The 23,148-nt window shown below is 38.9% G+C and overlaps 1 protein-coding gene across 2 annotated transcripts in view; it reads left to right on the top strand.

The window, feature by feature from the left end:
* The window catches only part of cpne5b (copine Vb), a 212,422-nt gene that overhangs the window by 44,053 nt on the left and 145,221 nt on the right, over positions 1-23,148 (top strand). For both annotated transcript variants that reach the window (XM_022682732.2, XM_022682731.2), the window contains exons 2-5: positions 2,348-2,388; positions 6,305-6,351; positions 20,658-20,761; positions 22,726-22,765. In XM_022682732.2, coding sequence (XP_022538453.1) covers positions 2,348-2,388; positions 6,305-6,351; positions 20,658-20,761; positions 22,726-22,765 — 232 coding nt within the window. The remainder of the gene's footprint in view (positions 1-2,347; positions 2,389-6,304; positions 6,352-20,657; positions 20,762-22,725; positions 22,766-23,148) is intronic.

The following is a 23,148-nucleotide window of genomic DNA, read 5'->3' as shown; positions in this document are numbered from 1 at the left end:
TTTCAGGGTATAATATCGATATTACGATATTCAAAAATGTTGATGATATTATTGCGTACGATACGATATGGCATACCCCTATTTACATCTATAAACATCCAAAGTCCAGAGTATAAAAAAACAAGGTGGTCATGTGATGAATTGTTGTACTATAAACTGGCCAATGTGCTCATGGCAAGGCCACTTGATTATGGGATTTATAGCTAGACTGGAGCACCAGTGGGCACCAGATGGATGAGATTATATTGCCAAAGTTGGTGCAGACAGTTAATAGTGTCAGAGTTTTACAGTTTCACAGCATCACGTGTGCACCAGGAATTTTCATAGAATTTCATAGAATTTCATAGAATTTCATAGAATATTTTCATAGAAATTATTGTGACCGGTAGCTTCTGGCTAGAATTGTCCATGCAAAAAAGACAAGTGACTCTAACAGCAGACAACCCATCCATATACAATGCAGGAGACCTAGTGCAGAAGCTTCTTTAGGACAATTAGTAGTATCCCATGGCTTAAGGCATATCAGTGTAGAGTATTTTTCTATAAAATCTAGTCAGACAGTATAAAGTCTGTGTAATACACATTCCCACTGTCAAAATAAAAGTCTCCACCGGGATTTAAGTAAGTAAATGATGTGGGGTTGATGCTGCAGTTGGTCTACAAGTTTAGGTTCAGCAACAATATGTGCTAAAAGAATGAGGTCAGCTGACTACCTGAATATACTGAATATAGACCAGGTTATTCCATCAATGGATTTTTTCTTCCCTGATGGCACAGGCATATTCAGGATTCATGGGGCTGGAATTGTGAAAGAGTTCAAGGTTCAGGGAGCATGAGATCATCATTTTCACACATGGAGTCCAGATCTTAACCTCACTGAGAATCTTTGGGATGTGCTGGATGGAGAAGAGCTGCTTTGTGCAGTGGTCAGACTCTACCATCATCAATGCTGCTGCAAGATCTTGGTGAAAAATTAATCCAGCAACACTGGATTGAAATAAATCTTGTGACATTGCAGAAGCTTATTGAAACAATGCCACAGTAAATGTGTGCTGCAATCAAAGCTAATGGCGGTCCAATGCAATATTAGAGTGTGTGACCTTTTTTTTGTTTTGGCCAGGCAATGTACATATGAGCTGCCCTGAGGGAGATGTGCAATATTTTTTGGAGTGTTTAACTATTTATATTATTGAATAAAACGTCAATAAACACTGTCAGCTCTCGGGTCAGTGTATTGAATATCAGAAAAGATCAATATCTGCAGTATATTGTGTTTATCTCAGTCGATCAGTCAGGTCAAACGCTCAAACGCTCCTCATGCTGGAATCAGGTCTAAACTGAACCCAGCTCTGAGTTCCTGATCCACAGCTTTAGCCGGGGCTTCTGGGTAAAGATCCTCCGAGGATTGTTCAGAACAATTTTATTAAACTGCTATGTTTCTTTTCAGTTATGATTCATTGTGTTGTGTGTAGAATTCTGTTGGTCATTCTGTTCTGCTGTTCAAATCACTTAACAATATTTTTTGTATCATATCATGACTTTTTGTTATTGTATTTTCCAATATCATTTATATTATTTTTCCAATATCATTTATATTATTTATACCCCCCAAAGAGTATAAATAGTCCTGTTTAACTAAATAAAGTCCAGTATATATTATGAATAAATGTCACTTTTCACTAAGTATGGGAAGTTGTGGGGTTTCAATTGCAGTCTGCAAATGATGTATTTTGTCTACAAGTCAAAATATTGTGATAAAAATGACATATCATTAAAATGTCTTTAAATATCACTATACAATATTTTTACCATATCACCCAGCTCTAGTTCATATATGTGTTTTTAAACGTCCTTGACCCAAGTCTATAAATGTTGTCTATAAATATTCTACAGTATTTGTATTTAATAGAATAATAAAAATATTTTATGCAAGATGCAATAGATAATAGTAGTGTATCTCAAAAAATCACAATATCTGGAGACGCAGGTTTCATTTTCCAGCAGGACTTGGCACGCTGCCCACACTGTCAAAAGTACCAATTGGCCTTATATAATATTACAATTTTAGTAATAATAATGAGTATTCATTGGCTGTAAACCATAATAATCAACAATAAAAGAAATAAACACTTAAAATAGAACTGAATTACTGAAATAAAATAACTTTTTTAATGATATTCTAATTTTTTGAGATGCACTAGTATATGTAAATGCCTGATCCCTACAATGAACTTTGCTTTTCAATTAATCAATTAATAATGATTTATAAGCACCACAAATGTCAATCACCTGTAATCGCATGTATTTATTGTCAAATTAAAGTACATTATTCCTTTTTTTCTTCTAGGAATCTTCTAGATAAAGATACATTCTCCAAATCAGACCCAAGTGAGTACCACTTTATCTTCTTTTACACTTTGAACTGGCCACTTATTAGGAAACGCCAACTGCATTGTATATATATTACTAACTGGACACCCAACCCAAGGACTTCCTCTATCTTCTAGCCTCCTTCGATACAAGTGGATACAAGGCTGCTACTCTTTGGTCTATGTGTACGTCTTATGAAATGGTTGACTGCCCTCCCTCAGTGTTCAAGGCTATAAGAGCAAGTTACGCTTGCATGGAGAAATATTGACCTTGACCCAAGTATTGTTGAGAATTCTTTTTGTATACGTAATTAAAAAATGATCTGAACTAAGGATCATTGTCGGGACGGACGGACAAAAGCACAGGTTAAAGATTTATTAAAGTAAACAAGTGCAAACAAAGGTAAAACTGAAATCAAACACAGGTAATGCAAAAATAGACGAACAGAATCAAGAAAAAAACTAAATTACAAAGACGAGAGCAAAGAAAACTAGACTGAGAAAACTAGAAATCAAGAAAAATGGAGAATATCAAATTTTTCAATTTACAAAGCACACAAACCTGCTACAAGCACAGACAACATACAAAGGCTAGAAAAGAAACACTGAAATAAAGGGGCTTACATACAAGCAGAGAATGAGGAACACCTGGAGCGGGTAACAAGGGGGCAAGGCAAAAAACAAGCAGGGGCGCAACTACATACATTTTAAAATCTTTAGCGGGGGAGGTTAGGGGAGAAGATTTTAAAATCGTCGGGGGGGGGGAATACGTTTTGAAATCGTCAGCGGGGGGGGGATACGTTTTAAAATCATCAGCGGGGGGGGATATGTGTTAAAATTGTCAGCGGGGGGGATACTTTTTAAAATCGTCGGGGGGGGTACGTTTTAAAATAGTCAGCGGGTTGAGATACGTTTAAAATCATCGGGGGGGGATACATTTTAAAATCGTCAGGGGGGGATACATTTTAAAATCATCGGGGGGGGATACATTTTAAAATCGTCAGGGGGGGATACATTTTAAAATCATCAGGGGGGATACATTTTAAAATCGTCAGCGGGGTTGGAGATACATTTTAAAATCATCGGGGGGGGATACATTTTAAAATCGTCAGCGGTGTTGGAGATACATTTTAAAATCGTCAGCGGGGGGGGAGATACATTTTAAAATCGTCAGCGGGGGGGGAGATATGTTTTAAAATCATCGGGGGGGTACTTTTTAAAATCATCAGGGGGGGATACATTTTAAAATCATCAGGGGGGATACATTTTAAAATCGTCAGCGGGGGGGATACGTTTTAAAATCATCGGGGGGGGGGTACTTTTTAAAATCGTCAGCGGGGGGAGATACGTTTTAAAATCATCGGGGGGGTACTTTTTAAAATCGTCAGCGGGGGGAGATACGTTTTAAAATCATCGGGGGGGTACTTTTTAAAATCGTCAGCGGGGGGAGATACGTTTTAAAATCATCGGGGGGGTACTTTTTAAAATCGTCAGCGGGGGGAGATACGTTTTAAAATCATCGGGGGGGTACTTTTTAAAATCGTCAGCGGGGGGAGATACGTTTTAAAATCATCGGGGGGGTACTTTTTAAAATCGTCAGCGGGGGGAGATACGTTTTAAAATCATCGGGGGGGTACTTTTTAAAATCGTCAGCGGGGGGAGATACGTTTTAAAATCATCGGGGGGGTACTTTTTAAAATCGTCAGCGGGGGGGGAGGTACGTTTTAAAATCATCGGGGGGGTACTTTTTAAAATCGTCAGCGGGGGGAGATACGTTTTAAAATCATCGGGGGGGTACTTTTTAAAATCGTCAGTGGGGGGAGGTACGTTTTAAAATCATCGGGGGGGTACTTTTTAAAATCGTCAGCGGGGGGAGGTACGTTTTAAAATCATCGGGGGGGTACTTTTTAAAATCGTCAGTGGGGGGAGGTACGTTTTAAAATCATCGGGGGGGTACTTTTTAAAATCGTCAGCGGGGGGAGGTACGTTTTAAAATCATCGGGGGGGTACTTTTTAAAATCGTCAGCGGGGGGAGGTACGTTTTAAAATCATCAGGGGGGAGATACGTTTTAAAACAGTCAGCGGGGGGGGATACTTTTTTAAATCGTCAGGGGGGGATACGTTTTAAAATCGTCAGTGTGGGGGGAGATACGTTTTAAAATCATCGGGGGGGGGGGGGGACGTTTTGAAATCGTCAGCATCCTGTCATTACTTTCCCACCGCGATCCGCAAACCAGCAAGCTGATTGGCTGTTTCTCCGGAGAGGAAATTTATTTGGGTATTTTGCATATTTTGCATACCCCCTTTTTGCGCCACTGCAAACAAGACAGGTGAGAATACTAATGATTAGGGCGGGGCAGAGACAAGACCACAGCAACAAACAACAAAACAGACAAGAGTCATGTGCTTAAAGAGAACATGGGGGAAGAAAACAACCAGGCTGTTGAACACAGAAGCTCAGAACAGGGACAGGAAAAAGTAAGAAAAAAATAAGAAATCTAGTGCAATAAGTTGCCTTAAAAATTTAAGTTTTTGCAACTTTTTCTGTTTTTTTTTCCCACAGTGTAGAAATGGTTCTATTCCAGCTGGTCTCTCTTTTTTCACTCCCTTAAAAAAATCAATACCAGCGTTGAAATTAGGCAGCACTCTTCAGACGCCGGCGGAGCCGCTCAGCCCTCGCTGTTTGAAGCTAAATGAAGCTTCTCTAAACTATGAGGAACTTTACATCAGACAAGCTCTTTGAAGACGGAGGAATCGGGGGGAGGGTGGCGTGGGCTGGCTGCCAGGAACAGCCTGTCAGTGTCTTTTATTACAACACACACACACACACACACTTAAGAAGTGCAAAGATACAGAGAGAGGAAGAAGAGTATAACTGATAATGAGAGAGTGAGAGAGAGAAATAGAATATGTGTGGTAGTATTAAGAATGGGGAGTGTGTGTGAGAGAGAGTGTATATATAGCTGGTTAAAGTGTAGATACAGATCATCGCTGTCCAATAAAAAACAAGTATTTCAATTTGTGTTGAACACACAAACTGTCTCTGTCTCACTGTGTCAAATTGTTTTCAATGAATGGGCCAATAGAAATGCTCTAAAATGAGAAAGAAAAAGAAATAAACTCTTTTTACATTGACTTCCATTGAAAGTTAGGAATTTTTTTTTTCTCTCTCCTGTAAAGTTGCTATTTTGGAGATGCATGTTTTTCACTGGACAGCGACCCTGAAGGAAGATCAAAGTTACCACAAACAATAAATGATTCAAAAGTTGATTTTGAGCTCACATTTACTGAGCCTAACATACAGAAACAGTCTTGGCATGGAGTTGTAGAGGTTCTTATGGTGTCCCCTGTGATATTCTCAATGCCAGGCCATGCCTTTTCTGAATGCACAGTCCGGTTAACTATTCCAACAGGACAGGGCTTCAAGTGGTCCAGCAGGCTAAGCGCTGCCACTATGACCAGGAAGGTTGCTGGTTCGAATCCTGTTCATGTAGCTTGCCATCAGCTACCGGTGCCCCGAGAGAGAACAAAGGGTGATGTCAATCAGCACAAGGCGCCTGTGAGCTGATGTATCGGAACCGAGTTGCTGCGCTTTCCTCCAAGCGCGCTGTGATGCTATTTGGCAATGACTTTACATGTATCAGAGTAGACATGTACTTGTCTTCACACTTCTGGTGTTGGAGCATCACTAGTGATAGAGGGTTGGGTAATTGGCCGAGTAAATTGGGGAGAAAATGGGAAAAAAATTTAACCTGCTAGAGAGTCATAGAGCTGCTGCTGCTTCTGCTGTTGCTGCTGGATGAACTGCATTTGAAGTCGACCATCAACACAGTTCTGATACATCTCACACTAGTACACACACACACACACACACACACACACACACAGATGTGTACACAGCGAATGTTAATCCTGTTTATTTTCTCCCTCCGCAGTGTGTGTCCTCTACACCCAAGGAGTTGAGACCAAGCAGTGGAGAGAGGTACGCATACACACACACACACACACATACACACAACAATTTCCAGTCAAAAGTTTGGACACACCTTGAATTCTGTGTTTTTTCCTTATTTTACATTTTCTGCATTGTAGATTAATATTAAAGTCATCCAAACTATAAAGAAAAACATATGGAGTTATGTAGTAAACATAAAATTGTTAAACAAACCAGAATATGTGTTATATTTGAGATTTTTTAAGTAAGCTTTTAGTTAACAGCTGTGCAGAACTTGTCAAGAGTTAATTTAAAAAAATTAAAAGCATCAGTTGTAAAGTAGTGAAGAGGTAGAGTTACAGGCATACATTGATAAGGTCTGTTTGAGTAATGTTCTAATCTACTGTATATTATGAGAAGAACTACTCAACTACGTAAAGAAAAAAATAAGAAAAATTAAGAAATGAAGGTCAGTCAATCTGAAAAAAAAAAAAATCAAGAACTTACACACAACAGAAAACAATATGATGAAACTGGCCCTCATCAGGACTGCCACAGGAAAGGAAGTGCAAGAGTTACTTCTGTTGTTCAGGAGTTTCCAGCCTTAGAAACCTTAAGCTAAGAGCCACCTAAATGCGTCACAGAGTATTTTGGTTTGTTTAGCTCCTTTTTTAAGTTGCTATAAGATCTCTTATGTGTTCCTTCATAGTCTGGATGACTTTAGTATTCATTTATAATGTAGGAAAAACAAAAAACACTGAATTTAAGGTGTCCAAACATGTAGCTGGTACTGTCTGTAGTCTGTAGACATTTATACAAATGACAAATAAGCATGTTAAGTTTTGCAGGAATTCGGGGTGCATTTTCTTTCTTTTTTTTTTTCGTAAGTGTGTGTACGTTTATGAAATGGTAAAATGATCTTTAGTTTTTAAATATTTTGGTCTCTCCCCATTCATAGAGATCAGAGCCTGCTCTTCTGTGACTAGATAGAGCTGCCTGGCAGCACTGCAAAGATGGCCGCCTACTAAACAGACTGTCTTTTCTTTATTAGTGCCATAATATTGAGGACCCAACTCCATTCACATAATAACCCTTAGAACCCCAGTGATGCATATTGCGTCAAAAATTGTGCATTGTTTATACAGCGTAATTTCTCAGGAATGCATTAACGCAACGACATGATTCATACATTGTGACAAACAGGGAACCCTATTGTTTCCAAATGTAGCACTGACTTTGTGCTGAACTGAAGTATTTTTGAGAAATCTATGGTGAAATACACTTAAAAAAATAGGCTTAGCTTCATATTTTCATGCTGTATTCTTTCATTATAAGCAGCTGATATTAAATGTCCAGTGTACTAAATAACTTTTATTAGGAATAGGATTATTGGCCAGATTGGCCCAAATTACTTAAACTTTATGACTCGTTAGTGTTACTTGATCTCAGGTGTGCATAGAGAGCAGGTGTGTTCAGTTTTGTAGTACAGCTCGCACACTCTCTCATACTGGTCACTCAAAGTTCCAATATGGCACCTCATGGCAAAGAACTCTCTTAGGATCTTAAGAGACGAATTGTTGCGCTACATATGAAGATGGAAAAGGCTACAAGAAGATAATCAACACTGTGAAACTGAGCTGCAGCACAGTTCCATGAAGATTAAAAAAATCTGGAAGCATTTACATCTCAAATGATTGATGATCATTTTTGAACATCTCAATGTCGTCTGGTGTAAAGAAAAATAATAGCATGTGGCTGTCTTCGTACATAACTGTTTTTTTAACAAGTGAAAGTTCAACTGACAAAAACACACCAAAATAGGCTGGGGTTCAAAGGGACAACCAGCTGGCTGATTGGCTCTTTTTGTTAAGGGGCAGGGCTTTATCTGTAAACAGATGCCATGTTTAGCATTATAGGAACTCCAGTTCATGTTTCAACCCAGAGACTGTAAAAAAGATGGACGCCGTGTCTCCGTTCCCGTTCATTCAATGAAAATGAAGCCAAAATCTTCCGCCATGTTGGCGATCCTGCCACCTGATTCTGCGCAGTAGAGACCAGAGGAGGGAGAAAGACTGTGGAGAGCAGCCTACTCATTTAAATAACCCCGCCCCTGAGGGCTGCCTCGCGGCCACAGACTGCAGAGCGGGGCGGAGCGGAGCTGACGTTCTGTTATTGGTCCCGCCCATAAGCAGCCCTTTTACCATAACCACACCTTTTTTGAATAGAGCTGAATAACGTTTTAAAAACCGAATTCTGTGGGGATATAAAAATTTGACAATATAAGCAGAGGTTACACTAACTGCTGCATTTAAATAATGGAGGTTGAATTACAGTATATTAGAAAAAAACGTGATTGAATGTTGTCTGTTTTGCCATTGAAACCTATGGGGATGGGTGGAGTTACACAGCTTTCTGCAACCGAACAGCAGGGGGCGCCCGACCTGTGGTGGCTTCACTTTTAAGAGACGATGCTCTGTCCAGCTATATACAGTCTATGTTTCAACCAGTGACTGGTCTCTTAAGCACTATAAAGTCTTTAGCTATGTCTAAACCGCCTCTAAGAAATTAAATCCTGACTACATCACGGCCACACACACACATGCTTATATACACACACACACACACACACACACTCATACACACACACACACACACACACACACGCTGCTACTTTTAGTCTGAAAGTTCTCTGAAGTGTCGGCCGGGTTTGAGCTCGTTCAGTGTTAGCGAGTGACCCGCTGAAAGCGTTTCTAGCTGCATGTGGTCGAGCGTCCTGTTCTCACAGCGCTGTCTCTCCTGTCAGAGCCTTCCCGAGCCCCCCCGAGCACTTCCCCGCTAACAAGCAGCACACTCCCACCGCCTCACTCCGACTCTCTCGCCTGCCTCTAATGTAAAGGATGAAAAACAGTGTGTTTTTTTTTCTGCTGGTTGTGTTGCAGTGGGCATGAGTCACGCTGTCTTCTTTACAGCCTGAAGAGACTGAAGCTGTTTGGCTGGGTGGTGGGGCGATGGGGTGGTGAGGCGGTGGGGTGGTGGGGTGGCAGGGAGTTGGCAGAGTGGTGCTGATGCAATTTTGATGTTTTGAATGTGAAGTTATGTATTGTTTTTTTTTTTACTTCAGTTTATACCCTGACATATCCAATGAACAGGAACTAGTATCATGTCCAGTGACTTCTGTCCACCCTGGTGGTGCCTCACATTAGACTTCTCCTCTATACATAGCAGAGATTGAGGGAGGAATAGAGCAGGGGGAGTATAAAGTATTTATCATTATTACTCTTCGTACGCTTAGTACCCCTTTACAAACTGGCTGTTTTCCACCTGAAATAGTCTAGGTTTATTAAAACCTTTCTCCGTGTAATTTTCTTCACATGTGACTTATGTAGCCCTGCTGAGGTACATTTATAATTAAAATAGCTCTACTAGAGGGACTAATATTGCACTGTGGGGGTATACTCATGATTAAAAAAGCAAAGTAAAAAGGTAAATCTATGACTAGAATAAAAAATAATACAGATGAGGTACAGTTATAAATAGAAAGGCACTGCTGGGGTAAATTTATGATTAGAAAAGCACTGTTGAGGTAAATTTATGATGAAATGAGCTCTACTATACTAGAAAACTTATTTTATGACTAAAATACATTCTTAATTAGAATAGCACTGCTGGGGTAAATTTATGATAAGAGTAGCTCTGATGAAGCACTGCTGAGGTAAAATTATGATTAGAGAAGAACTCTACTAAAGTAGCAAATTTCTTGTATGACTAAAATTGCACTATGGATGTGCATTCATGATTACAATATGGCTGCTGAGTTAAATTTACAGTTAGAATAAGACTGCTGAGGAATTTTAACGATTAGTATAGGACTGCTGAGTTAAATTTACGGATAGAATAAGACTGCTGAGATAAATTTACGATTGGTATAGGACTGCTGAGGTAGATTTAGGATTAGAAAAACACTTCTGAGGTAAATGTATAATTAAAAAAGCACTGCTGAGGTAAATTTATGATTAGAAAATCACTGCTGAGGTAAATGTATGATTAGAGGAGTTCTAATAGAGCACTGCTGAGGTACAATTATGATTAGAGAAGCACTCTACTAAAGTAGCACATTTTCTGTCTGACTAAAATAGCACTATGGATGTACATTTATAAAAAAAAATAGCACTGCTGAGTTAAATTTGTCATTAGAATAAGAATGCTGAGGTACATTAATGATTAGAATAGGACTGCTGAGACAAATTTATGATTAGTAAAGCATTGCTGAGGTAAATGTATGATTAGTAAAGCACTGCTGAGGTAAATTTATGATTAGGAGGATATCTACAAAAGTAGCAAAATTACAGTATGACTAAAACTGCACTGTGGATGTACATTCATGACTAAAATAACACTGCTAAGGTAAATATATGATTAGAATAGGATTGCTAAGGTAAGGTTATGATTAGAAAAGCACTGCTGAGGTAAAGGTATGAATAGAGGAGCTCTAATGAAGAAGCCAAGTTACTGTTTGACTAAAATGGCAAAAATGCACTGCGGAAGTACATTCATGATTAGAATAGCACTGCTGAGGTAAAGATATTGTGCTGGGATGTTAAGAATGTTACGTATTTAATTATTATGTTTTTTTTTTAACTATAGCTTTTTCTTTAAAGTGCCAGACATAAATGATGAAAATAAGTTTAATTTTGTTAGATATTGGCCAATCTTTTCACACTGCACAATTTATTCATTGTATTGGGTGGTGAACTGCCCTATTCTATTGACAATACTTCACCACAGGGTCTAGAATTTGCATATCTATCTCCAATTAGCTGAATGCATTAATTTTAAGGTGTGTTTACAAATGTATGAACATATAGGGTTGGCTTCCTAGACAGGGGTTGAGCCTAGTCTTGGATTACACAGCATTTTGACTGGAGATTTAGCTTTAAAATGAAAATATATTAGACTTGGCTTAATCCCTGCCTGGGAAACTGGTTCTTAGTGTGTTTTGTCATCAACATTAAGGTTCATTCAGTTTACACGGATCACTATTCAGGGTTTCTGAATGAAAAAGATTTTGCATGTTATTAGAATTATACAGTATAAAGTACAGGCAGCTGCGTTTGCCCGAGTTTTGTCCAGATCTGAGATGACAGATGCTTCTGTTTAGGCTTTCATTCCTTCAATACGCCAAGGGCTCTGCAGCGAGACGGAGAGAGAGAGAGCAGGAGAAAGAGAGAGAGAGAGAGAGAGAGAGAAAGAGAGAGAAGCAGCCTCCTTCACCTGCAACACACTTGCTTGCTTATGTGTGTGTATGAGTGTGTATTCACATTTGTTTGTGTGTGTGCATAAGTGTGTGGGCAATGACAGCTTGCCACCGCAATAAACGCGGCCGTGCTTCGCCTCTTAGCTGTCTATTTTTATTAGCCAGCTGCCGTCATTCAATGTGAATTAGAGGAGAGGTATGCCATTAAGGAAGTGGAGCGATCAGAGTGGAAAATCGTTGCCCTAATGGGCCGGTTTGTCATCATTTGTTTAGCGCTGTTTGTTGTTTACGTACGACACAGGCTATAGAGCTGGTGTACCACATTATTTTGCGAGATTAGCCTAAACATTCATAAAGCTATTAGGAAACACACTGTTGAAACCACAGTAAAAAGGGAGCTCCTGAGTGGCACAACTGTCTAAGTGCATTTTCAAACCTGTACGTCTGAAACAAGGTTAATGTTTGTTGATGTCTTAGTAGATTGTTCTTTTGTTCCATTTGGTTTTATACCAGTCATTTATGGTCTCAAGAACAGTCTTGAGATTAAACAGTTGTTTATGGTCTCAAGATCTGAAAAAAGATCAAAACTGGTCATTTATGGTCTCAAGAACTCTTTAGAGAACCAAAAAGGACAATGAATATCAATTTGGGGATCAATTTGCCCTTCAAAAAGTTGTACTGAAATGCGCACATCCCAAGACCAAGAAAGGACCATGACTGGTGGTTTAATGTCTCAAGAACACTCTCAGGATGTAGAAAGGACCAAGATTGGTCATTGATGGTCTCAGAAACAGTCTCAAGACCAAGAAAACATCAAAAATCAATCATTTATGGTATTAAGAACAGTGTCGAGACCAGAAAATAACCAAGACTGGTAATTAATGTTCTCTAGAGCAGTATTGAGATCAAGAAAAGGCCAATACTGGTCATTTATTGTCTCACAAACTGCTTCACAACATGAAAATGACCAAAACTTGTCATTTATGGCCTCAAAAACAAAATAACGAAAATAAGATTAACAGAAGACCAGATCCAGTCATGTATGGTCTTTAGAACAGTTTCAGGACCTGAAAAGGACCAAGACTGGTCATGTATGCTCTCAAGAACAGGCTTGAGTCATAGAAAGCACCAAGACCACTCGTTTATGGTCTCAAGAACCTAGGACCTAAAAAATGGACCAAGACTGGTTCTTTCTGGTCTCAAGAACAGTTTTGAGACAGAAATATGACAGAGATTGTTTTTTATGGTCTCAAGTACATTCATGAGACTCAGTTTTAAGACAGAGAAAGGACCAAAAACAGTCTTTTTTGATCTCAAGAACAGCCTTGACAACTGAAAAGAGCCAAGATTGGCCATTTATGGACATTATGGTCTTATGAACTGTCTCAAGAAATAGAAATGTCCAACACGGGTAATACGGGTAATCAGCACCAAGACTGGTTATTTATGGTATAAAGAACAATTTAAAGACCAAGGAAGCACCATGATTGGTCTTGAGACAAGGAAATTACCAATACTGGTAGTTTATGGTCTCAAGAACAGTCTTGAGACTGAGAAAGCAACAAAATCGGACATTTGTGGTTTCAGGAACAGATTCAAGACATTGAAAGCACCAAGACTAGTCTAGACCAGTCTTGAACCAGTCGTTTATTGAGTCAAGAACAGTCTCGAGGTCAAGAAAAGATTAAAACCAATTGTTTATGCTGTTAAGAACAGTCTCAAGTCTGAGAAAGCACCATGATTGGTTATTTTTGGTCTCAAAAACAGTCATGAGTCTGAGAGAGCACCATTATTGGTTATTTATGGTCTCAAGAACAGTCTCAAGACAGGCAAAATACCAAGACTGATACAGTAGATAAAGATATGGCTGGAAAACAGTGGAAGATTCTTTAAGGTCCTCAGGAACCTGAACGAAGTTAGGGCCACATTTAGCTGCACCAGCCAAACGCCGCCATTAGTGTCAAATTGTATACATTCATCTTGGAGACACTGTAATAGAACGTAAATACATGGTCGTATACACACTATCTATATCTCTGTCTGTATAACTCTCTCTTTTTCTCTCAAATACCCACAATACCCATAAGTCTACACAAACATACACACACACACAATCGCTCTGAAAATAGCAGCAGGTGATTACCGCTGGTTCCATTCACTGTCAGTGTGCAGTGTGGACCGGGCTGACTGGAAATATGCAGATGTGCTGTTGTTTCCAGCAGACGTGACAGGCGTGACCTTCTCCTTCCTCCTCCTGAGCATCCTACCTTTCCTTTCCTAAAGATATCGGATCGCGGGGCGGATTTATCACGGAGCTTCCTGTGCAATCCAGCCCAGTGTCAGTGCAATCCCCCAGCAAGAGACGCCGCGTTCTGTCAGAACAGTGTGGAGGGGTGTAAGGTTTGGACAGATCTATGTTCTATCTATCCCAAGTGCTTCAGCTTCTTTCAGCTGTCTCGTCAGACTGTAGAAATATGGCCGCCGCAGGTAGTTTAACCTCTGCTCCGCAAACGAGGAAGAAAATACTCTGGGGAGGAAGTTTCAGAGGAACTTTAAACTTCTGCTGCATGTTTTACTGTACATAAGAAATGTTCACCCAGTCCCTTTCATACAACACAAAGTCCTTTTCTTTTGCCGCAAAGTTGGCTGAGTGGGCCGTTGTTTAAAGAATGTGAAAAGAGACCACACAGTTTCATTGATTTTACCAAATTGAAAACCTCTGGAATATAATCCAGAGGAAGACGGATGATCACAAGCCATCAAACCAAACTGAACTGCCTGAATTTTTGCACCAGGAGTGAGTAGCATAAAGTTATCTAAAAGCAGTGTGTAAGACTGGTGGAGGAGAACATGATGCCAAGATGGCATGAAAACTGTGATTTAAAATCCAGGGTTATTCCACCAAATATTGATTTCTGAACTATTAAAACTTTATAAATATGAAGTTGTTTTCTTTGAATTATTTGAGGTCTGAAAGATCTGCATCTTTTTTGTTATTTCAGCCATTTCTCATTTTCTGCAAATAAATTCTCTAAATGACAAAATTTTTATTTGGAATTTGGGAGAAATGTTGTTCGTGGTTTATAGAATAAAATGACAATGTTCATTTTATTTAATCATATACCTATAAATAACAAAACCAGAGAAACTGTATCAGAAAATGAAGTGGTCTCTTATTTTTTTTCAGAGCTGTATATAGATAAAAGTATTGGGACTTTTGTCCATCCATTTTTTTTCTAAATCTTCTGAAATCAAGGATATTAAAGTAGAACTCCAGTGTGAAATGGACTTATTAAATATTACTACGTATTACTCGTTAATATTATTGTTTCTGCCAACTATTTTTTAAGGTGTCATTCCATTCTGTTTTTCCATTCATTTTAAAACATCTGGTTGTGGTCTCTAGTATGAATGAATGCCATGTGTTTTTACCATGGTTTTTGTGACAAAAAGTGTTCCAGTGATCCTGTATAACATTGCTTTAGTGTGGTGGAGGAGTGGGCAGGAAAAAAAACGATAGGATTTTAGCTCTTGCTCATGAATATTCATATATGCAATCATATCACCTCTGATTGGCTAACAGCGCGGCGACACCAGGAGACAACTAGACGGACAAAAGTTAGAAACATTTAAAGACATTTTTACAGTTTAATAACAGTCTTGTTACTTTGTCAATGTTACTTTAGAACATGTGTGTTGCCCTGCTTAGTGCAGTTCAGCCACTGACCTAGTTTTAGAGTCTCTGCAAAACACAAAATCCACCGGAGATCCTACTTAAACCTATAGTTACTTACAGAAGTGGGTAGTTCAGGTCCAGAAAGTGAAAAAAAAATCACCCCAGTTGGAACAAAACCCTGAGGAGGATTTTTACTTTTAACTAGTGTAAACAGAACTGTTCTAAACATACGCCTACCTATCTCAATTGTACTTTACTTTAGGTGTTCTATAGACAACTTCTAACCATTTGTTCTTCAGCTCTGAATTACCAGGTAAAGCATATAACACTAATGTGATCTTTGTACAAATAACACAGGAACATTCTGCCATGTTGTTCCTAGTGCTGTTAGCTCCTATCTGATAAGACGTATTGCTGTCTGCCTTCGCAGGCCAAGGTTGGCGAGGCCATGAATACTAATTCACGGGTTGACGTAGATAAGGGTGCTTTTCCTGATCAACTTTTTTCGTTTTTCTGAATACTTTTTTTTACTAGCTACTGCAGACCATGGAGGATGAGGAAGAGTTTCAGCATGTGCAGCATCATATACAACTTAGAGAGACCTATAGTATTTCACAAAGAACAAGGAAAAGTAGATTTTAGCAGAAGGTCAATTTTAAAAATAGAAAGATTTTTCAGAAACAGAAATCAAAAACATAAATGATTACAGTTTAACTGACAAATCAATCTGAATTTGTATCAATTAGCAAGTTGTTGTTTCTCCTCCACTCATGATCACAGATGGTATTTATAGACGTAGAGTCCAAACTAGCGAGTCGGCGGCGTTTACGAAAAGGCTGTTGTGTGATGTGGGCCGGTTTGTTGGAGCAGAAAACACTGATCCAGCCCACGCTGCCTCAGCGACAGTATGTGCGGCTGAGTGGGCATCGCCACCCAGATTGATGACCACTTCATGTCTTTGTGGTGTGGTTTGGTGTGTGTGTGTGTGTGCACACGCTCTGATCGGACACCCGGAGCGCGAGATGTTTTGGCTGGGCTCTCTGGCTGAGGGCTTTTTTTTTTTGGAGGAACCTGAACAAGGAGCTTCACATCCGATTCTCATCAGATTCCCCACAGTGTTTAGGTTCTTAATGAACTGCTAATTTACTGACTTCCCTTGGTCTCCCTGCACCACATCACAGCTCACGGCCCACCTCTCCTGCTTAAGAGACACTAGTCGAGGGTGCTGCTGGGAATTTAAACTGCCAATTCCCAATTTAAAGTGTTTTCATTCTGAAATCTTTTCTTATTAAGCTTATAGACTCACTAGCTACTTTATTAGGTACAACTGTTCAAGTGCACATTAACGAAAAAGTCGTATCAGCCAATTTCATGGCAGCAACTCAATGAATTTAGGCATGTAGACGTGGCCAAGACTATGTGCTATAGTTCAAACCGAGTATCAGAATGGAGAAGAAAGGTGATTTAAGTGAGTTTGAACGTGGCATGGTTGGTTGTTGGTGCAAGCAAGCTGGTCTGAGGTCTGAGTATTTCAGAAACAGCTGATCTACTGGGATTTTCACGTAGAACCATCTCTAGGGTTTACAGAGAATGATCTGAAAAAGAGAAAATATCCAGTGAGCTGCAGTTCAGTTCTGTGGGTGCAAATGCCTCGTTAATATCAGAGGTCAGAGGAGAACAGTCAGACTGGTTCCAGCTGATAGAACGAACAGCAACAGCAACTCAAATAACTGTTAGTCACTCGTTACAACCGAGGTCTGCAAAAGAGCATCTCTGAACAGCAGCAAAACACGTCCAACCTTGAGGCGGATAGGCTACAGCAGCAGAAGATCACACCGGATGCCCTGACTGTTCTATTGGACAAAAGAAGACTGGAAAAAAAAAAGTTACCTGGTCTAATGAGTCTCTGATGATTTCTGCTGCGACATTCGAACGGTCAGAATTTGGCGTCGACAACATGAAAACATGGATCCATCCTGCCTTGTATCAACAGCTGGTTCAGGCTGGTGGTGGTGGTGACGCTGAAATGGTGTGGGGGATATTTTCCTGCCTAACTTTGGGCCCATTAGTACCAGTTGAGCATCCTGTCAATGCCACAGCCTACCTGAGTATTGTTGCTGACCATGTCCATCATCCCTTTATGACCACAGTATACCCATTTTCTGCTGCTACTTACAGCAGGATAACGCTCCATGTCATAAAGCGCAAGAGAATCATCTTAGACTGGTTTGTTGTACTGTACTGGAATGGCCTCCAAAGTCACCAGATCTCAATCCAATAGAGCAGCTTTGGGATGTGGTGAAACGGAAGATTTTCATCATGGATGTTCAGCCGACAAATCTGCAGCAACTGCGTGATGCTCTCATGTTAATATGGACCAGACTCTCTGAGGAATTTTTCCAGTACCTTGAAGAATCTAGGCCATGAAGGATTAAGGCAGTTCTGAAGGCAAAAGGGGGTCCAACCCAATACTAGAAAGGTGTACCTAATAAAGTGGCTGGTGAGTGTATATATACATATATTCCATATATATGCCTGACCAAAAAAAGGTCACACACTTTCATATTTTGTTGGACCGCCTTTAGCTTTGATTGCAGCACACATTCACTGTGGCATTGTTTCAATAAGCTTCTGCAATGTCAGAAGATTTATTTCAATCAAGTGTTCCATTAATTTTGCACCAAGATCTTGCAGCAGCATTGATGATAGAGTCTGACCACTGCACAAAGTCTTCTCCAGCACATCCCAACGATTCTCAATGAGGTTAATGCCAATATTTTGTTGATAGAGAAGTGTCCAAAAACATTTGATTAAATACGGATGACAAAAAAATTGCCCAATAGCTGGTTTATCCAGCAGCTCCCAATTTTCTTGAGTGTACCACACTGTAATTGTAAAAAGTGTATTTTACTATATGGCCCTTGGTGAGATAAATTACTGCAGAAGACATTTTGAAGGGAGTTTAAACAAGGATAATCATCTTTCAGTATAATATATTTGTTGTATATTTTCCCAGTCAAATGTCCTACATTTCCTGGACCTTAGTGTGGATTGACAGAAGGTCAAGGTTTTAATGCTATCTCTCTGAAATGAGTTTTGTCCTTGTAGACGTCTGGGAGTGTTCACAAACATTTGAACAAATATTCCTAGCATGTGCTAGGTCTGAATTGGGTTTAAATGTATTCTGCAGAGCTCCGTAAGCGTTACATGAAAGCAGAATGTGTGGCCCTTTTATTTATTTACACTTACAGATCTGTTTCTAAACAGATCTCACACTAAATAATTCATGATAAACACAAATTGCAGGGCGAACAGGCGGATCTCTCTTTTTCTCTCTCTTCTTTTTTACTCTGTCTTACTTTTCCTGTATCTCTCATTAGCTCGGTTTTAACCCAAATGTTCTGGAAAAGCAAAGTTATGCACGTTTATGATTTTCAGTAAAAAAAAAAAGAAAATAGTTTGTGTTTCTATACAGTGCAAAAAAAAGTGTGAAGATGACATAGACTACTGTGGTTAGTACTAGAATCAAAACAAGCAGAATAGAGAGATAGTGATGGCTAAAATCTCACTGCCACAAGATAAGCAAATATCTGGGAGTGCAAACACACAAGACAGTTCAGTGAGAGCAATGCAGAGCTGTTGCCTACTGATAAGAGAACTGCCACTGCTTTATACAAGCTGGACTATTGTGTGGAATATAGGGAGTATATGGTACAATAGAGTTGTATAGTATAATATAGTATAGTATAGTATAGTATAGGTCAATATGTAGTATAGGGTAGTATAAGGAGTTGGGATGATATATTAATAATTTGTATACATAATTTTTGCCATTTACTTGAGTATTTTATCTACTTTAGTAACAAAAATGCCCAAACTTTTGCTTTTTGTGCATTTTTTCTTCTTCTAGCTATTTTAGATAAGTAGGACTTAAAACTAGCATAAAAACTAAACTGTGTTTTTGCAAAAAAAAAACAACTTCTCGTACGAAAACATCGTCCTCATATGGGGACAGCAGTTTATTTTAACATATAACATTTATCCTTGACACTTGGGATCAGCAGGACCCAATTTGTCCAAAAACTTAATTTTAGCTTTCTACACTAAGTTAATAAACTAGTTTTAAACATAAAATTCAATTGCAAATTTTAACCAAGCCTATGTTCCTATCTGGACTGGCTGTAGAAACTTTTGACTGGGATTCCCATCATCTTGTTTTTTTTTTTTTTTTTTAATCAATTGAGTGTAATGTCATGTGACCACTAGATGGTACGGATAGTGTCTCCATATGAGGCCAATGGGTCAATACTTAAAAAAAAAATAAAAAAAAGTATCATGGTGCACAAAAGCAGAAATGTAGTGTCCCCATACAAGGACACAGGGTCTCAAGAGGATATAGGATTGCAGAGAACTGTCTTGTAATATATCGAGTAGAATCACTCGTTAACATGAGCAACATATTGTGATCATATCATATGGTCAGATACTGTATGGTTCCCGTGACTAATTGGGGCATAATGTAGTAAAGGGTAGTATATGGAGTATATGGTATTATAGGGAGTATAGATAGTACATGGTAGTATTTGAAGTATTATGTAGTATAGGGCAGTATGAAGTATAGGGTAGTATAAGGAGTATAGCTTAGTACAGGGACTATAGGGTATTGTGATTTAATATAGGGAACACAAGAACCATATGGGGGTATAATGTATTATAGAGTAGAGTAGGGTAGTATAGAAAATCCATGGTAATATGGGCAGTATAGGTCAGGAAAAGATAGTTTAAGAGAGTATAGTGTAGTATAGGGTATATAAGGTAGTATAGTGTATTATGGAGCACAGGGAGTATAGAAGAGTATAATGCAGTTGGGTTGTATGAGGAGTTTGTGGATTATAGGGTAGTATAGGGAGTATAGGGTAGAAAAGTGTAAGTATAGGGAGTCTAGAGGAGTATAGAAAGTATAGAGTAGTAAAAGATAGTGGATTATAGGGTAGTATAGGGAGTATAGGTAAAAAAAAAACATGAGTATAAGGAGTCTAAAGCAATAATGGACTGTTTTTTTTATATACAAAAACTTGCTGGATGGAAAACTTGCTTCTCTTTCTTCAACAGCAAGCTGCACCTTAGCTTAGCTTAGTTCTGTAGCTTTATATAATGTAGTGTTTGGATTATATGGCTTTATTGACGTCGATAAAACTCTGTTGAACAACTCTAATACTCCCCTCTTTGCTCCGCAGTTTCTGACTATTGTATTTTTTCCCTCCCATCACTTTTCCATTACTCTTTCTGTCCTTCTTTTCTCAATTCCTTTTCTTATTTTCTCCATTCCTCTCCATTCCCCACTACCACTCCACCCTCGGTCTCCAATCTCTCTTACCACGTCCACCTCTCCGCTCTCACCCTCTCATCCCACCCATTCTCCAGTTCGGAAGAACGGAGGTGATTGACAACACGCTAAATCCGGATTTCGTGCGGAAGTTCATCCTGGACTACTTCTTTGAGGAGAAGCAGAATCTGCGCTTTGACTTGTGAGTACTTTCTATGATGATCTTCTCGCTCTTGTACTTGTATCATGTTGTTATATATTTATGACCAGCTTATGCCAGTAACTACAGGTTAATTATAATGTTATAGGAATGAGTATGATGCTTCATAACAGTGTCATACATGAAGCAAATGACCATCATTTTACTGCTAAGGCTTTGTATATCAAAACAATGGCATTGCCATTATATGATAGCATATAATATATTTTATAATTGAGTTAAAATATAGAGCATATTTTACATACACAGCTCGTGAGCTACGTGACTGTAGACATAGCTTCGTTTTTCATGTATGCAGCCACATGCCTCCTTAATAGGATCTGTCCTTCAAAATAATAGCGTCATGTATATTGATCCATATTAATGCATATTTTCATGTTCAGGCAACTCGATAACCATAATAAGCCATTTGTAAAGCAGAAATGCAAACAGGAATTATAGAGATTTTATGAAAACAATATATTTTCATATGATACATGCATATCTCTGCATGTATATACTGTATAAACAGTTGCCTGCAAAAGTTTTTATTCTTTTTGAATTTTCACATTTTGCCACCTTACAAACACAAATTTAGATGTATTTTATTGAGATTTAAGTGACAGACCGACACAAATTATCACATAAATGTAAAGTAGAATGAAAATGATACATGGTTTTAAAAATGCGCACTATAGGGTGCACTTAAAATCCTTTAATTTCCCCAAAAATCGTCAGTGCGCCTTATAATCCAGTGTTTCTTATGTATGAATTTAACCAGTCAAGTTGTTAGGAGCAGTAAAGCCACTCCACAGAAGTACAGTGTTATAAAGGAGTTTTAGTGAAGTTTCTCCAGCACCGAGGCTGGAGCAGTATTAGCATTAGCTGCTAACTGCAGCACTAGTGCTTTCGCCATTTAGAGGCAAGTATATTGGACTGTAGCCTGAGTGTTTTTACCATTCAAACAAGATACGTGGGACTAACTGCGAGATAATAGTGCCCTGGGTTACTCAGTGTAGCGCCATCTGGTGGCATTTACTAGTGTCAAGGGCTGCTGCTAACCACGGCATGCATTGCTGCTAACTGCGGCTAGCGCTGCTGCTATCCGTGCTAAAACACTGGAAATCTAAGCTCACTATAAGAAAACAGAAGTTCTTTACTCACCCAAATTAACAGTTTTCAGGAGAGAAATCCGTTTAAATTAACATTCAGCGCTCGTTTGAGAAAGAAAAAGGTTTTACGTGCCCTTCCCAGTGGTGAGATCCGCTGAAATAAAAGGAAAACATGTCGATACCCATGTTCTTCACTAGTGCCTCTTAAAATGCGCCTTAGAATCCGGTGCGCCTTGTGTATGAAAATAGACCAGAAATTAGACGTTGGTTGATAGAACGCCTTATAATAGGGTGCGCATGAACAAACAGCATCATGACTAAGACCAACTCCAAGGAAGACCAAGAAACCTGGCAGGTCAGAGATAAGGTTGTTGAGAAGTTTAAAGCTGAGTTAGGTAATAAAAACACAAGCTTATCCCAAGCTGTGAAGGAGATTCACCTTCCAGCAAGACAATGACCGTAAATATCCACTGTAACAGAGCTACAGTAGAAATGTTTTAGATCTAAGAATATTCATGTGTTAGAATCCCATTGAAATCCCATTGATTATCTGTGGCAAGACATAAAAAAAAAAAAACTGTTCACAGACGCTCTCCATCCAACCCGGCTAAGCTTGAGTTGTTTTGCAAAAAAGAATGGGCAGAAACCTCTAGGTGTCTGTAGACATACCCTAAAAGCCTTGCAGCAGTAATTGCAGCAAAAGATGTCTCTAAAGGATGTATTATAAATGGTTATTCATTGAAATGTCTCTTTTATTCCATATTCAACTGTACAGTGTATTTTGAGATTGAGATTGAATCAGGATGCTGTTAATAGATCAACTGATGGATGTCCTCATTTCTTTTTCAATTTCAGATACGACGTTGACTCTAAAAGCCCAGATCTCTCAAAACATGTGAGTTTTATCTGAGCAAACTGTCAGAAACAATCTACATGCAAACCAGGTTCAAATCTGAGTATCCAAATAAATTGTTGAATGTAATAATAAGGGGTCCTGTCGAAGGAAAATTGCGATCCTTGGAAATACAGTTTGAATTACATTCAATAAGCAAGATTGCTATAGAGTACATATTGGATTAAATCCCACTCTCTTAGCTGTAAATATTTATGATTTTAATGCACTGCTTCCTGGACTGTCCTCATGTTATATGCATACAGACGGTGTGTTATTGACGCTTTTTGAATCCACACTGACTCCTGCAGTATCTAGGCCACTCTGCTGGTTCCAGGACCAACCGTGCTTATTTTAGCACAGTGTCAGGAGAACATACACTGTTT

Source organism: Astyanax mexicanus, chromosome 24 (assembly GCF_023375975.1).
Source record: "Astyanax mexicanus isolate ESR-SI-001 chromosome 24, AstMex3_surface, whole genome shotgun sequence".
Lineage (NCBI taxonomy): Eukaryota > Metazoa > Chordata > Actinopteri > Characiformes > Acestrorhamphidae > Astyanax > Astyanax mexicanus.
This window is presented reverse-complemented; position numbering and strand designations above follow the sequence as displayed.